The sequence below is a fragment of the Rhinichthys klamathensis genome, unplaced genomic scaffold (assembly GCF_029890125.1).
Source record: "Rhinichthys klamathensis goyatoka isolate OS25496 unplaced genomic scaffold, OSU_Roscu_1.1 h1tg000150l_1, whole genome shotgun sequence".
Classification (NCBI taxonomy): domain Eukaryota; kingdom Metazoa; phylum Chordata; class Actinopteri; order Cypriniformes; family Leuciscidae; genus Rhinichthys; species Rhinichthys klamathensis.
Genome location: NW_026606685.1, coordinates 668,552 through 685,219, shown reverse-complemented (window position 1 = coordinate 685,219; position 16,668 = coordinate 668,552). Strand labels below are relative to the sequence as shown.

The following is a 16,668-nucleotide window of genomic DNA, read 5'->3' as shown; positions in this document are numbered from 1 at the left end:
AGCCCTAAGTCTAAAGCTAAATTTAAAGACTCAGATGTTCTGTCTTTTATTAATTTTATTTTACATTCTACAGGAAAGTTGTATGTCAAGCCCTAAGCTGCTCCCAATAACCAAGCTGCTATGTTAATACATGTTGCTTGCAAATAAATACACAGGTGTCAATTCATTATGCATTGTCTTCTCTTAAATGTAATACTTAATGTACATTGTTGTTAAATATAGTTTAATAAGTAATGCTACATGATAAAAAGAAGTCTTCAAATAGACCCTGTAATCGGTGATCGGTATCGGTATCGGGTGATACAGCTTCCAGTAATCGGCGATCGGTGATCGGCCCCAAAAATCCTGATCGGAGCACCCCTAATTTTTTGTCAGAGTTTATCACTTCATTTTTATTGGCACTTCACATCAATGCAGCAATGTGGTAAATCATGGTAAATCACGATAGAAACATGGTAAATCATAGTAAAAAATACTATTACATGGTGTATCATGGCAAATCATGCTAGCAATGTGATGAATCATGGTAAATCATGCTGCAATCCTGGTAAATCATTCTAGAATGTGGTATATCATGGTAAATCATTCTATAACATGGTAAATCATGGTAAACTATGTTAAATCATGCTAGATTCATGGTAAATCATACTGGAACATGGTAGATCATGAAAAATCACACTAAATTTGCTATATCATGGTAAATCATGCTAAAACATGGTCTATTCCATCTATGATGTCAGTGGTTAAATGTATGCTAAATAAAACTTAATGTCTTTTGATGCTTTTGTGCTTAACGGCCTTAAAGGCCTTAACTGCTTGAACACCGCTAAATGCTGCTTGCAGCTTTAATTTTATTATATTTCAGCATAAACATACATCACTAGACAGCTAATTAACATAATCTAGCTAACATTTATAATTTATTTACGGCTGAAATGTTGCACGTGTGTAACATTAGCCTATATTGAATCTGTGCATACTATTTAAATGTTTTAAGACATTTGAATGGAAGACCATTGATCATTTTGAATCTTGTGTCTTGCATATGTTTGCATATGTTTTGTTTTAAGTGACATGTTACATATGAAGCTATGTACATTCTTGTGACAGCTGTAAAGTGAGACTAGAAAAACAGCACAGAGTGTCATTTACACCCAGAGAGACTAAACATTTTTGTTTGACAAACTCTCCTTTTTGATTGATTAGTTTGTTTTTCTTTTCAGTAATATGCAAAAACATAAGTGTGATTATTAGATAGTTTAAGTGTTATGGCTGAATTAGATCAATTAGCTGAATGAGTAAAATTGTGCTGAAGTGTATTGTTTCATTTTAGAAATATAAAAGAACATTTTTTGTATACAACAAGAAATACACTACATTTATTAATAATAAATAATAGGATCATACCATACCAAGTAATCGTTTACTTTTAAACAACCGTGTAGAATTACAGCTTGTGATGGATTTGCATATGCATGCAGTTTTAGTTTCCTGTTTGGTCTTCCTACTCACTCCTATGTAGGGTTGGGTATCGTTTGGGTTTTATCCGATTCCAGTACCTACTCGGTATTTTTTAAACGGTTCCGGTGCTTAAACGGTTCTTAAATCGGTCCTTAAAAAAATGAAACCGCACACATTTTATCAAAAAATAATACCCTTTAATTTACAGGGCCAAACTGGACACAATATTAACTTAAATCTTTAAACAATATAAATACAAGTAACATATGGTAATAATAAAACCAATATAAAATAAAAATTCATATTTACATAATGTCAAATGAAACAATATTGTATCAAACAATGTAATAATACTGGAGATTAATAGAGATTACTAGCAGGCAGAGCTGCCAACTCTCACGCATTGACCGTGAGACTCACGCAAATGACCCTTTTCACACAGAAAAATCGCGGACAAAGAGGACACGGACAGACAAGACAGAGAAGGTTACTTTTGATATGGAACAAATCCACAGCTGTCAGATTCTGTCAATATTTTTACGAGATTCACACAATAAATAACGTTTTGGCTCTTTGAAATGTGACAGATCGCTGTAGCGCGTCAGTTCAAACGGCACGTGATACAGCAGCCTACAAATCCACTGCTTCTTAGCTACGCAGCGTTGAGTGAACCTATGAAAGAGAACATCTCTGGTTACTGGTGTAACATATCTCTCAATAGGGAACGAGACGCTGCCAAGCTCCTCGCGCTGCCGACCAGCTTCCTTTTTCGGCAAAGAAATCTGAGGAGCAGATGGCGCGCGCGCGCCAACATAGTATGACGACGTAAGTGCGTCGATGCGGCGCCCGCGCCATCAGCCAATGAATTGGCTTGATTCTATATGGGATTCAGACTATCGGCACACCCAGAGGGCGTTCTGACACGTAATTTTACACGTGAAATGCAGCCAAACCTTGCGAGAAAGAGCGCGCTTGCGAGACAGAAGAGACTGTGCTCCAAACTGTGTAGCACACGCACGGCGGAGAGAGAGAGAGCGAGAGACCTTGTGTGTGTGCGTGTGTGCCTAATGAAGTTAGGCACCGAAATCAGGCACCGAAATTTTCGTTCTTATCGGTCTGGTTACTACCGTTTACGTCGGAACCGGTTCCCTATTGGCACCGAGTTTCGGTACCCAACCCTACTCCTATGTTATATGGCTCATCATCACCACAGGAAGTGGAGTTGCATCAGTGTTCTTTAAACTCAATCTGTCTGTTTGTGAGATTGGTATCTGTGTGACTAGTTTTTGGTTTTCAAGTCTCACAACATTAATGTGTTTTTTACTGGGACTACGCATCACCGGTCATCCTCTGTTTCAGTGTCTGATGTGTGTTGAGCGTTACCTGGCAGTGGTTCATCCGTAACCTTTCTGAAGTTCAAACCTCTCAGATATAGAGTGATCTGCTGCACTGTGGCCTAGATCATAACTCTTGGCTCCTGTATTTTGTCAATGTTCTTCTCGCCGAATATTATAAAACAAACATGATTCTTCTCAACACAGTTCCTCCTCTTCTTCTCCATTCAGTTGTTTTGTCTTGTGGCTGTTCTCAGAGCTCTGAAGCAGTCAGGACCAGGAGAGAGAGCGAGAGAGAGAAAGGAGGAAAACGTCTCAGGTTACGACTGTAACCATAGTTCCCTTTCGAGGGAACTCTCGATGCGTCACTTGACGCCTTGGGAACGCCCCCAGCGTGCATGCGTCTGAGCATCAATGTCAACTAGTCCAATGGAAAGAATGAGCGTCACGGGCGGGTGACGTCATGACCAGGAAGGGATAAAGGCTCACCCGGTGAAACGCGGCATCAGCTTCTGCGTCTCAGCAAGCGATCTGTGTCATTTTGTCTCTGTCTATTTACTGTTGTCTGTTGCGGAAAAGGATGGAAACTAAACAAGTGTACAAACAGTGTGCTTCTCCCTGCCCGCGTTATTTAACGGGTGGGGACACACACGAGCTTTGTGTCGTTTGTTTGGGAGTGGAGCATGCGGTCTCAGCCTTCGAGGGGGCTGAGTGCCAGCATTGTGAGATGTTACCGCTTCGCATGCTCCGCTCTCGCCTGTCACTCTTTGATAAAGAGAGTGGGCAGGCTCGCGATCCGCAGGGATCAGGACCCGCGTCTGCTGAGGCAGCGCGGAGATTGCATTCCTGGGGATCGCAAAAGGAACTTTCGGAGGGGTTGGAGACGGGTCCGAGGGCTCTTTCTCCTTCCTTACCCGAGAGATCCAACGCTCTCCCCCCGGTGTCGGAAGCACGCTCTGCGGTTTCTTCCGCCCGGGGAGAGAGCCCTCCATTACTTTATTGCTCTTCCTCCGAGGAGGTTGATGCGATGAGTTTGGAGAGTGAAAGCACACACATGGGGGAAGGAGATTCACAATTTATTTCCCCAGCATATGATGAGCTGGTGGATGTTATGTCGCGGGCTGTAGAGAAATTAAATATTGAATGGCCATCTGAGAAGAAGGGCGCTCGTCCTAAAAGCAAATTAGATGAGCGCTTTTTATCTTCCACCACATTATCTCCACCACGAGGGCTTCCATTTTTTCCCGATTTGCACAATGAAATATCTAAATCGTGGAATAAACCTTACTCATCACGTCTTTTCAGCCCTCAAGTTAACACTTATTCGAGAATAAGAGGGCTGAAAGAGTATGGTTATGAGGCGATGCCCCAGGCGGAAGAGAATTTAGCCAGTTATCTTTCCCCTGGTCCCGCATCGTCTCTGAAAGCCTCGGCTTTGCCCACTAGACCGCTCAAAGCCACTTCGGTGTTAGTGGGCAAAGCTTATACGGCAGCAGGTCAAGCTGGAGCATGTCTGCATACTATGGCAGTGCTCCAGGCTTATCAAGCTGAGCTGCTGGGGGATCTGGATAGTAGTGAGGGAGTCAGTCATGACGATATTCGTGAGTAGATGCTCCGCTTGAACCTTCTGGTCTCTTCGGCGATGCAGTCCACGCGGTCGTCGAGAGATTTCAGGAGTCAAAGAAACAAGCTGACGTTTTTAAAAAGTTTATCCCTCGCCGGGTCCAGCCCCCTGGGGCTGCTGGGCGTGAGCAGCCCCAGCCGTCGAGCTCATCATATCGTGTGCATCAGAAAGAGAGTGTTGCGTCTCGTGCACCTCCACGTAGAGACTGGAGACGGACGCAACCCTCTCAACCGAAGTCTTCTAAGTCGAAGCCGGATCTGAGGACCGTTCTTCAGGCGAAGAAGGCTTCGGTTCAAAAAAAAAGGTCCTGATGTTCATGCATCAGGCCTGTGAGGACAGCCCCGACCGAAGTGGAGCGGTGTACACCTCATTATACGGTGCCCGTTTCATTTCGGGATCCTCACGAGACCGTTCTGCCAACCCTGCCACCCTCGGTGCTTCAGGGCGCAGCGGTCTCCAGCGAGTCGCTGATGCTATGCTGCGGCACAGCATCGGTTTCGCGCCCTCTGAGGGGGGCCTTAGAGCGGCCAGTTCAGGTAGTTCCTGCCATTATGTTTCAGGCTCCGGAATTAGCCGTCTCGATAACACCAGAGACCAGCCTCGAGAGGCTGGTTCCCTTAGTAAATTTTCTGGCAGCGTGGAAGCTTCTGCCGAATATTTCTCGTTGGGTCCTGCAGATTGTAGAGAAAGGATACAGAATCCAGTTTGGTTCTCGTCCTCCTCGTTACAACGGGGTGCTGCCCACAGTGGTGCATCCCGAGCAGGCTCTGGTAATGGAGCAAGAGGTAAAGGCCCTGTTAGCAAAGGAAGCTATAGAACAGGTGTACTCACCCGACAGAGAGTCGGGTTTTTACAGCCGTTATTTCATTGTTCCAAAAAAGGATGGAGGGTTGCGTCCCATTTTAGATCTTCGTCTGTTAAATCGTTCAGTACAGAAACTCAAGTTCAAGATGCTGACACTCAAGCAGATCGTGACTCAAATCAGATCCGAGGACTGGTTTGTCACGATAGATCTGAAGGACGCTTACTTCCATGTCTCCATCCTCCCTCAGCACAGGAAGTTCCTAAGGTTTTCTTTCGGGGGCAAAGAATACCAATATCGGGTTCTTCCTTTCGGTCTAGCTTTATCACCCCGCACGTTCACGAAATGCGTGGATGCAGCTCTAGCCCCTCTCAGGCTTCAGGGCATACGTATTCTGAACTACATCGACGACTGGCTGATTCTAGCGGAATCAGAGCAGTTGGCGGTTCGGCACCGAGGTGTCGTTCTCGCTCATATGCAGATGTTGGGGTTGAGGCTCAATGCCAAGAAAAGTGTGCTTTCTCCAGTACAGAGAACCACTTTCCTTGGTGTGGTATGGGATTCAGTGACGATGCGGGCCACTCTATCGCCCGTTCGTGTAGCTGCTATCCTGACAACCACCAAAGAGCTAAAGCTAGGCCAGTCACGCACTGTAAAACAGTTCGAGAGACTGTTGGGTCTTTTGGCGGCAGCGTCCAACGTGATTCCTTTTGACCTGCTGTACATGAGACCTTTGCAGTGGTGGCTCAGGACCAGAGGGTTCTCCCCGAGGGGAAACCCACTTCGTATGATCAAGATCACGCGGCGATGCCTTCGTGCCTTGGTTATATGGAGAAAACACTGGTTCTTAACCCAGGGTCCGGTGTTGGGAGCTCTCTGCCATCGAGTTACGATCTCGACAGATGCTTCCCTCACCGGCTGGGGAGCGGTAATGGAAGGCCGCTCGGTTCAGGGTCGGTGGAGGAGTCATCATCTTTCTTGGCACATAAATTGCCTGGAGATGATCGCCGTCTTCAATGCGTTGAAGCAATTCCTCCCAGACCTGAGGGGCCATCATGTGCTCGTCCGTACAGACAACACATCGGTGGTCTCTTATCTGAACCGTCAGGGGGGTCTGCGGTCGCGTCCGCTTTGCAAGCTGGCGCACCAGATCCTCCTGTGGTCTCTGGGGAAGGTACTCTCCCTGAGGGCAGTGTATATTCCTGGGGACCAGAATATTGGGGCAGACATCCTGTCGAGGCAGGAGCTGAGGCCAGGGGACTGGAGACTCCACCCCGAGGCGGTGGAGAAAATTTGGGAGTTTTACGGCCAAGCAGAGGTGGATCTGTTTGCGTCTCAGCATACGACGCACTGTCCACTTTGGTTCTCCCTTACTCACCCAGCCCCATCACAGGGATGCAGGAAGTATGGCAGGGTGACGCATCATCTCGTTCCCTTTCTCAGGGAACTATGGTTACAGTCGTAACCTGAGACGTTCCCTTTCGAGGGAACTCGCGATGCGTCATCGACGCTTTGGGAACGAGAATACCCAAAACGCCAGAATTCCAAGTACCTGAGTGTCAGTCTGTTGAAACTAAGCACTAAGCACCTGAGAACCTGGGGCAGCATCCAGGTCCAAGCTGTAAAACCTAACGAATGTGAGCGGTGAGGACCAGCCTGCCGCATCACACATGTTTTGAAGAGAAACTCCAAATAGTAAGGCTTTAGAGGCCGCCATACCCCTCGTAGAGTGAGCTCTGACCGCCAAAGGACACGGCTGGTCAGAGTACTCGTATGCAAGTGAAATAGCCTCAACTATCCACTTACTAACCGTCTGTTTAAAAGCAGGAAGACCCTTCTTAGGTGATCCAAAGCAAATAAATAACTGGTCGGACTTCCTCATAGAAGATGTCCGATGAACATAAGTATCCAGTGCTCGCACTGGACACAAGAGGTTCAGCCTTTCCTGGTCCGCAGATGTAAAAGGAGGAGGACAGAAACCTGCAGCACAATAGGCCTCGGAATAATGGTAGGCACCTTTGGAACATATCCATGTTTCGGGTAAGATTGCCTTGGCCATCCCCGGTGCACTCAAGGCAGGTGGGGACCGAAAGGGCCTGAAGGTCTGACTCTTATAGGGACGAAATAGCCAGCAGAAAATACTCTTAAAAGAAAGGAACTTCTCTGAGACCAAATCTAAGGGCTCGAAGGGAGCCCCAGATAGGCCTTCTAGAACTATTGCAAGGTCCCAAGCCAGCACCCTAGTGCAAGTTGCAGGCCTCAGCCTCAAAGTGCCACGAAGGAAACGAGTGATCAGGGGGTCTCGACCCAAAAATGTACTACCCACCACGGCGTGGAAAGCTGCAATGGCCGCAATGTATACCTTAAGCGTGGAAGGACATAGACCTGATACAAAGCGTTCTTGCAGAAACTCGAATACTGTGTTTACTGAACAGTTAACCGGATCCCACTGACGCTGGTAACACCAAGAAGTGATAAACTCTCGAAATAGTGAATATAGTTTACTCGTAGCGGGAGCTCTGGAGCTTAGAATGGTCTCAACAACCTCGGTTGAGAAACCACTCTCTATGAGTTGGGCCCCCTCAGAGGCCAAACCCACAGTTTCCAAATCCCCTGCCGGGGGTGCAATATTGCATCCCCTGCCTGAGACAGAAGGTCTCTCCTGATCGGAACCTCCAAGGGAGGTCCGTCGAGGAGAAAAATTAGGTCCGCAAACCAATTCAGCTCGGCCAGGGTGGTTCTACTAAATAGGCTTATTCCATCCTGGCGGAATCACTCCAGAACTCCTGGGAGCAGAGCAACAGTGGGAAATGCGTACAGACGTAGCCTCGGCCACGTCTGCACCATAGCAACCAGCCCCGAGGGGACTGGTTGAGTGAGGGATAACCAGAGTGGACAGTGCGTCGTATGCTGAGACGAGAACAAATCCACTTCTGCCTGGCCATAAAACTCCCATATTTGCTCCACCGCCTCGGGATGGAGTCCCCTGGCCTCAGCCCCTGCCTCGACAGTGTGTCTGCTCCAATATTCTGGCCCCACTGGAATATACACTGCCCTCAGACAGCGTAATTTCCTGAGGGACCAAAATAATAGGCCACCAACGTGTTGTCTGTGGGTCAAGAACCAGAGTTTCCTCCATATAACCAAGGCGCGGGGATACTGCCGCGTGATCTTGATCGTACGGAGTGGGTTTCCCCTCAGGGAGAACCCTCTGGTCCTGAGCCACCACTGTAAAGGTCTCACGTACAGCAGGTCAAAGGGTATCACATTGGACGCTGCTGCCCTGAGGCCTAACAGTCACTGTTTCAGAACAACACATGATGGCCCCTCAGGTCTGGGAGGAGATGTCTCAACGCATTGAAGACGACCATCATCTCTAGGCAATTCATGTGCCAAGCGAGATGATGACTCCTCCCAAGCCCTGAGCTGAGCGGCCTTCCAATACCGCTCCCCAGCCGGTGAGGGAAGCATCTGTCGAGATCACAACTCGATGGCAAAGAGCTCCCAACACCGGACCCTGGGTTAAGAACCAGTGTTTCCTCCATATAACCAAGGCGCAGAGACACCGCCGCGTGATCTTGATCATACGAAGTGGGTTTCCCCTCGGGGAGAACCCTCTGGTCCTGAACCACCACTGTAAAGGTCTCATGTACAGCAGGCCAAAAGGTATCCCGTTGGACGCTGCTGCCACAAGACCCAACAGTCTCTCGAACTGTTTTACAGTGCGTGACTGGCCTAGCCTCAGCTCTTTTGTGGCTGTTATGATAGCAGCTACACGAACGGGCGACAGAGTGGCCCGCATCGTCACTGAATCACATAGCACACCAAGGAAAGTGGTTCTCTGTACTGGAGAAAGCACACTCTTCTTGGCATTGAGCCTCAACCCCAACATCTGCATATGAGCGAGAACGACACCTCGGTGCCGAACCGCTAACTGTTCTGATTCCGCTAGAATCAGCCAGTCATCTATGCAATTCAGAATGCGTATACACTGCAGCCTGGCGGGGCCAGAGCTGCGTCTACATACTTCGTGAATGTGCGAGGTGATAGAGCTAGACCGAAAGGAAGTGCCTGATACTGGTATTCTTTGCCCCAAAGAAAACCTCAGCAACCTCCTGTGCTGAGGGAGGATGGAGATATGGAAGTATACGTCTTTTAGATCTATCGTGACAAACCTATCGTGATCTGATTTGAGTCACGATCTGTTTGAGTGTCAGCATCTTGGACTTGAGTTCCAGCACCAAACACTCCAACAGACGAAGATCTAGTATGTGACGCAGCTCTCCATCCTTTTTTGGAACAATGAGATAACGACTTTAAAGACCCGACGCAATGTCGGGTGAGTACACCTGCTCTATAGCTTTCTTTGCTAACAGGGCCTTTACCTCTTGCTCCATTACCAGAGAGATTACCATTACCCATAGAGATATATTTGGCAGTAGCTTCCGCGCTGCCAGAAAATCTACCAAGGGAACCAGCCCCTCGAGGCTGGCCTCTGGTGTAAAAAAGTGCAACCAGTTCGGGGACCTGAAGCATACTGGCAGGAACCACCCGAACTGACTGTTTTCAAACCCCCCTCAGAGGGCGCGAGTCCGACGCAATGTCGAGTTGACGCTGCGCCAGAAGCTCGCTGGAGAACGCTGCGCCCCGAAGCACCAAGGGTGGCGGGGTTGGCAGAGATGGAAAGGGCACCGTATAATGAGGTGTACACCATTCCACCCCGGTTGGGGCTGCCCTCACCGGTCTGACGCCGGTGGCGCCAGACCTTTTCTTTTGAGCCGCAGCCTTCTCAGCATGAAGAACGGTCCTCGGATCCGGCTTCTGCTTTGAAGGCTTTGGCTGCTGTGTTGTGTATGAGAAACTAGCCGGCTGGAGCTGCTCACGCCCAGCAGCCCCAGGGGGTTGGACATAGCGAGGGAGAGATTATCTTGTATCTTTCTCCATGATTCCCATCAAATTGAGCCAGAGGTGTCTCTCAGTGACCACAAGGGCTGCCATCCCTGAGAGATAAATCTGAGGCCCGACGGAGTTCTCAAACCCCATGGGGCCAAACTCCCTCACTTCTGTCCAAATGCCACAGCAGGTCAGCCTGATATGCTTGCAGCACTGCTATAGTGTGCAAGAAGGCTCATGCTAGACCCACTGCCATATATGCTTTTCCCACTAGATTAAAAAATAGTTTTCTTTAATGGTTTAGTGAGAGAAGCCGACGCCTTCAGGGACGATACTGAACCGGGAGACAGATAGCTCGCAAGTGTCTGTTCTACCCAGGGTATTGCCCCATAGCCATACTCTCTTAACCCCCAAATATCTGAATAGACATGAATGTGGGGCTAAAAGATGAGTGAGGCTTTTTCCATGATCTAGACAGCTCGCTGTGCAGATCGGAAAAAATGGAAGGCCCCGTGATGGAGGTGGAAAAATAGAGGGAAGGAAACTCGTTCAATTTATTTTAAGGACGAGTGCCCCCTTATTTCTGCTGGCCATTAATTTATCTACAGCCTTAGTAAACACCTCCACCAGCTTATTATTATTTTTTATATATACATTCTTTATATATATTCACTTTATTTTATACACTCACCGGCCACTTTATTAGGTACACCTGTCCAACTGCTCGTTAACACTTAATTTATAAGCAGCCAATCACATGGCGGCAACTCAGTGCATTTAGGCATGTAGACATGGTCAAGACAATCTCCTGCAGTTCAAACCAAGCATCAGTATGGGGAAGAAAGTTGATTTGAGTGACTTTGAACGTGGCATGATTGTTGGTGCCAGAAGGGCTGGTCTGAGTATTTCAGAAACTGCTAATCTACTGGGATTTTCACGCACAACCATCTCTAGGGTTTACAGAGAATGGTCCGAAAAAGAAAAAACATCCAGTGAGCGGCAGTTCTGTGGGCGGAAATGCCTTGTTGATGCCAGAGGTCAGAGGAGAATGGCCAGACTGGTTCGAGCTGATAGAAGGGCAACAGTGACTGAAATAACCACTCGTTACAACCGAGGTATGCAGCAAAGCATTTGTGAAGCCACAACACGCACAACCTTGAGGCGGATGGGCTACAACAGCAGAAGACTCCACCGGGTACCACTCATCTCCACTACAAATAGGAAAAAGAGGCTACAATTTGCAAGAGCTCACCAAAATTGAACAGTTGAAGACTGGAAAAAAGTTGCCTGGTCTGATGAGTCTCGATTTCTGTTGAGACATTCAGATGTTAGAGTCAGAATTTGGCGTAAACAGAATGAGAACATGGAACCATCATGCCTTGTTACCACTGTGCAGGCTGGTGGTGGTGGTGTAATGGTGTGGGGGATGTTTTCCTGGCACACTTTAGGCCCCTTAGTGCCAATTGGGCATCGTTTAAATGCCACGGCCTACCTGAGCATTGTTTCTGAACATGTCCATCCCTTTATGGCCACCATGTACCCATCCTCTGATGGCTACTTCCACCATGTCACAAAGCTCTAATCATTTCAAATTGGTTTCTTGAACATGACAATGAGTTCACTGTACTAAAATGGCCTCCACAGTCACCAGATCTCAACCCAATAGAGCATCTTTGGGATGTGGTGGAACGGGAGATTCGCATCATGGATGTGCAGCCGACAAATCTGCGGCAACTGTGTGATGCCATCATGTCAATATGGACCAAACTCCCTGAGGAATGCTTCCAGCACCTTGTTGAATCTATGCCACGAAGAATTGAGGCAGTTCTGAAGGCAAAAGGGGGTCCAACCCGTTACTAGCATGGGGTACCTAATAAAGTGGCCGGTGAGTGTATATAATATATAAACTATCATATATATATATATATAGGATATATATATATTTCTCATACTCTGGGGAAGAGATGGCAAATCCACTTCCCCCATGATTGTGTCACTTTCAATGCCCAGCACATCTACCTCCTCGGAGGTAGAGCACTGAAGCATTGATTTCTCTCCCCGGGCGGAAGAGACCGCAGCGCGGGCTTCCGAGACCGGCGAGAGAGCACTGGATCCCTCGTGGAAAGGGAGGAGATATCCACGGACCCGTCTCCAGAGATCCAAGAGATCCTATTCGCGATCCACAGGAATGCATTCTCCGCGCTGCCTCGGCAGACGCGGGTCCTGCACCCTGAGGATCGCGAGCCTGGCCACTTTCCTCGAAAAGCGCCAGGCGAGAGCGGAGCATGCGGAGAGGAAGCATCTCGCAATGCTGGCAATCAGCCCCCTCGAAGGCTGACACCGCATGCTCCACTCCCAAACAAACTACACAAAGCTTGTGTGTGTCCCCACCCGTTAAATAACGCGGGCAGGGAGAAGCACAGAGTTTGTAAAGTTGTTTCGCCATAACTCTTCCCAATCATATCGAACAGACAACAATAAATAGACAGAGACAGAGTAACACAGATCGCTTGCTGAGACACAGAAGCTAATGCCGGTTTGCACCGGATGTGCTTTTATCCCTTCCTGGTCATGACGTCACCCGCCCGTGACGCTCATTCTTTCCATTGGACTAGTTGACATTGATGCTCAGACGCATTCACGCTGGGGGCGTTCCCAAAGCGTCGATGACGCATCGCGAGTTCCCTCGAAAGGGAACTATCCTGCCTCTGTTCCTCAAAAGTTATGTAAGTAATCCTTATTTATTCTTTCTTTTCTAATCAATACCTTCTATAGCAGTATGCATTTGTCGCAATGTGTTTACTAAATGCTTTTTGTTTCAAAATACATTTATTTATTAATTTATTATTATTTATGAGTAATTATTAATATTAATATTGAATATGTATTCTTTATTTTCCAGTGGAGTCCACAGAAGAAGAAAAAAATCACACAATTTCTCAGATATATTCAAATGTTTTAAAACATTTTGAATGAACATCAATCATTTTCAACCATCCATTTGCGTATGTTTTGTTTTATGTGACATCCTTGATATATCATTGCAACAAATTTGAAGTGAGGCTACAAAAACAGGACAGATTATTTTTTACACCCAGAGAGACTGGACATTCACTCTTCAGGTGACAAACTCTCCCTTTTGACTTAATTTGTTTATTCCATTGAGTGATATGCAAAAAAAAGTACATCATTAGCAGACTGCTCTAGATTAAGAGTTATGGACAACTTAGATGAATTAGCTGTTGAGTAAAACATGGAGATGTGTTTTGTTTTAATTGAGATTTTGAATATGACCATAGTGATATGCACAACACTGTTTTTTGTTTGTTTGTTTGTTTGTTTTTTTCTGTGCAGGCTTATTTATCTAGTATACTTACTCTTTTATCTTCCTATTGATAACTTAGTATTCATTTTATGAGATTTTCAAGACAAGAAGAAGATGAATGACTCTACAGTGAACTTCACCATTAAAGCATCCTCAAACTCCACTGCTCATTCCATTGAGCTAATAGAAAGTCTATAATTGTGAGTGTGCAGCTTTAGTTTTCTGTTTGGTCTTCCTATACACTTCTACGTTATATGGCTCATTGTCACTGGAGCAGGAAGTGGAGTCGCATCAGAATTCTTCATCCTCAATCTCTCTGTTTGTGAGATTGGTAACTGTCTGTTATGTTTTTTTTTATTCAATTGCAATTTGTTTTTCATGCCTCAAGAGAGTATCACAGTTTCTACAAGGCCAAGCCATCACTGGTCGTCCTCTGTTTCAGTGTCTGATCTGTGTTGAGCGTTACCTGGCAGTGGTTCATCCTGTAACCGTTCTGAAGTACAAACCTCTCAGATATAGAGTGCTTATAAAATTATACTTTTATGTGTAACAGTAAACAGTGAATTGTTTGAACTCTAGAAATGTTTAAACTTTATTATTACAGTATTTTTAAAGTTTAGGGTGTTGTGTTGGCATGGCAATGAACTAGTACATTTATTTATATTTAACATTTTTAAATCACATTGTTTATATCTTGTAGCTATTGAAACGGTGAGTATTTTGACGTTTACGGATTGGCTCCATTCAGGTCCATTGCAAACGTCTTACTGTAACCCAGATTTTATGTACGGTAAAGAAAAGGAGGGAAAATGTGGTCGATTGAACCTAACCTGTACTAACCACACAATATGTCTTTAAGATTTGTTTTCACTGAATTACTGAAACAGCCAAACTTGTTAGACATTTGTCACAGAGATGTTCACATTAAACCTGACATCTGTGTGTATGCAATTAGCTGAGTACTTCATGATACTTCTCTGTGGAAAAATAATTTGAACTCATGGTTTTAAATGTATATTAACAATTTTGAATAGTATAATGTTGTCTTTATCATATATTGCAAACAAAGAACATTCGGTAATACTAATAACAGTTTATTGTGTGTCAGTGGGTATTTTTTTTTTTTTTTTTTTTTACAGAGGATAAAATGTTTTTCTATTGACGTTTACACAAGATTGTCTGTCTTTTTTAACCTCCTGATTTTCACTTTAAATATTTGCATAGATGTTGTTTGTGATGTTTAGAAAATGAAATTGTATACACATGGACATCTGTGAAGTGACTATATAACAGCAGTAAGCTTTATGTCAATCCAGAGAGACGGAACATTAATTCTCCAGGTGACAAACTCTGTTCACTTTGATTCATTGTCTTTGTCTCAGCTTTATAATATATAACAGAGTCACTGTGACACACAGGGTACAGGTTATGATGAGCATGCTAGATGAATTAGTTGAGTAAAATAGGTTTGATCTTTGGAAAAAAGTAACAGAAATTTAGATTTTCTATTTGAACTTAAGCCATGAACGTTAACAACATGTTTCAAATTATTATATAGCATTGTATTTAAAACTAGAATGTGTTTGTTTTCTTTGTATAATTTAGGTATTACGTAGAATGATTATAATTGCTTACAATAATGTATTGTAATTTTGCCTTTAGATCATCTTGGAACATTTTGGTCTTCTTTTTTTCCATAGATCACAACTGCAACATTGTTCCTTTGTTCTTCTGGTTCTGACTGAAGAAAGTAGACATGACAAACTTCAGCACACCTCATACACCTGCCAACATCACACTAACATCATTTTGGAAAATAGACATATTAGAAACTTGTATGTTGACCTTCAACTTCATATCTGGTCTTCCAACAAACGCCTATGTTATCTGGCTCATCATGACAGGAACAGGAAATGGAGTTGCATCAGAGTTCTTCAACCTCAATCTCTCTGTTTGTGGGATATTTGTCTCTGTGAACGCTTTGCTCATTCTAGCCTCAAAATGGTTTCCATTTCAAAGTCTCACAGCATTAACACAGTTTTTCTTCGGACTTACTGTCACTGGTCATCCTCTGTTTCAGTGTCTGATGTGTGTTGAGCGTTACCTGGCAGTGGTTCATCCTGTAACCTTTCTGAAGTTCAAACCTCTCAGATATAGAGTGATATGTTGCACTGTGGCCTGGATATTTATATTTGGCACTTGTTTGTTCTGCATGTTTAGTTTTATCTCATTTACCATACATATGTATATATGGTTCTACTCACTGCAGTTCCTCCTCTTCCTCTCCATCCAGTTGTTTTGTCTTGTGGCGGTTCTCAGAGCTCTGAAGCAGTCAGGACCAGGAGAGAGAAGGGGAGAGAGAGAGGAAGAAAACCAAATGAAGAGAAGAGCGTTTTACATCATTCGAGTAATTACTGCTAGCTTGGTTATCACATATGTTCCATATATTGCCACTGGTTTGCATTATCTTGTGACACTGCAGGTCATTCAGATTCTTTGGTCAATTAGTTACATTTGTTTTATGCTGGCTGGTTTTGTTCACCTTGCACTTTATCTGCACCGGACTGGAAAACTCTTCTGCTTCTGTTCTAAAAATGATTAATCATATTATCGCCTGCTTTAAGCCAGACTCCTTGCACCATGTTGTGTTTTAATTTATGTTATTGAATATTGATTGCTAAGCTGATTACTACATGGCTACATAACAAATAAATGAATGCATAGACAGGAAATTTTAACCTGAGTTATTGTAACCTTTAGAGATTGCAGAGGCACGGCACCCAAATTGGGCAGTTAGTAATTTAGCTTCATCTCGACTGTCATCATTTGGAAATATTTAACTGTTGAATGCTGCAATTGACAAATCGGAGTCATGTTCTCTAGAGCAGTGTTTCCCAACCCTGCTCCTTGAGGCACACCAACAGTGCACATTTTGGATGTCTCCCATGACCCATATATTTCTGGTCTTGGAGTCTCTACTAACTTAGGAAGAGTCTTAGGAAGAGTTGGAAAATGTGTAGTGTTGGTGTGCCTCCAGGAACAGGGTTGGGAAACACTGCTCTAGAGAGCCGTGTAATACTATAAAAATTATGCTGGTTTTCATTTAGAATAGATATTTTAGGTTATTTGAAATGACCTAAATATGAAACTTTGGTGAATAATTTTAGCGTAACAAATTGCATATACCTGAGATTTTGGAACGTTTGCTATAATTTAGTGGTTCTTCTGC

The 16,668-nt window shown here is 44.9% G+C and overlaps 1 protein-coding gene across 1 annotated transcript; it reads left to right on the top strand.

Annotated features, from left to right (window-relative positions):
* The first annotated feature begins 13,553 nt into the window (after positions 1–13,553).
* Positions 13,554–16,041, top strand: LOC130090758 (uracil nucleotide/cysteinyl leukotriene receptor-like). The gene is made up of 2 exons (XM_056258273.1): positions 13,554–13,617; positions 15,251–16,041. Exons 1-2 carry the CDS (start codon positions 13,554–13,556, stop codon positions 16,039–16,041), a joined length of 855 nt encoding a protein of 284 aa, XP_056114248.1.
* Positions 16,042–16,668: the final 627 nt, after the last annotated feature.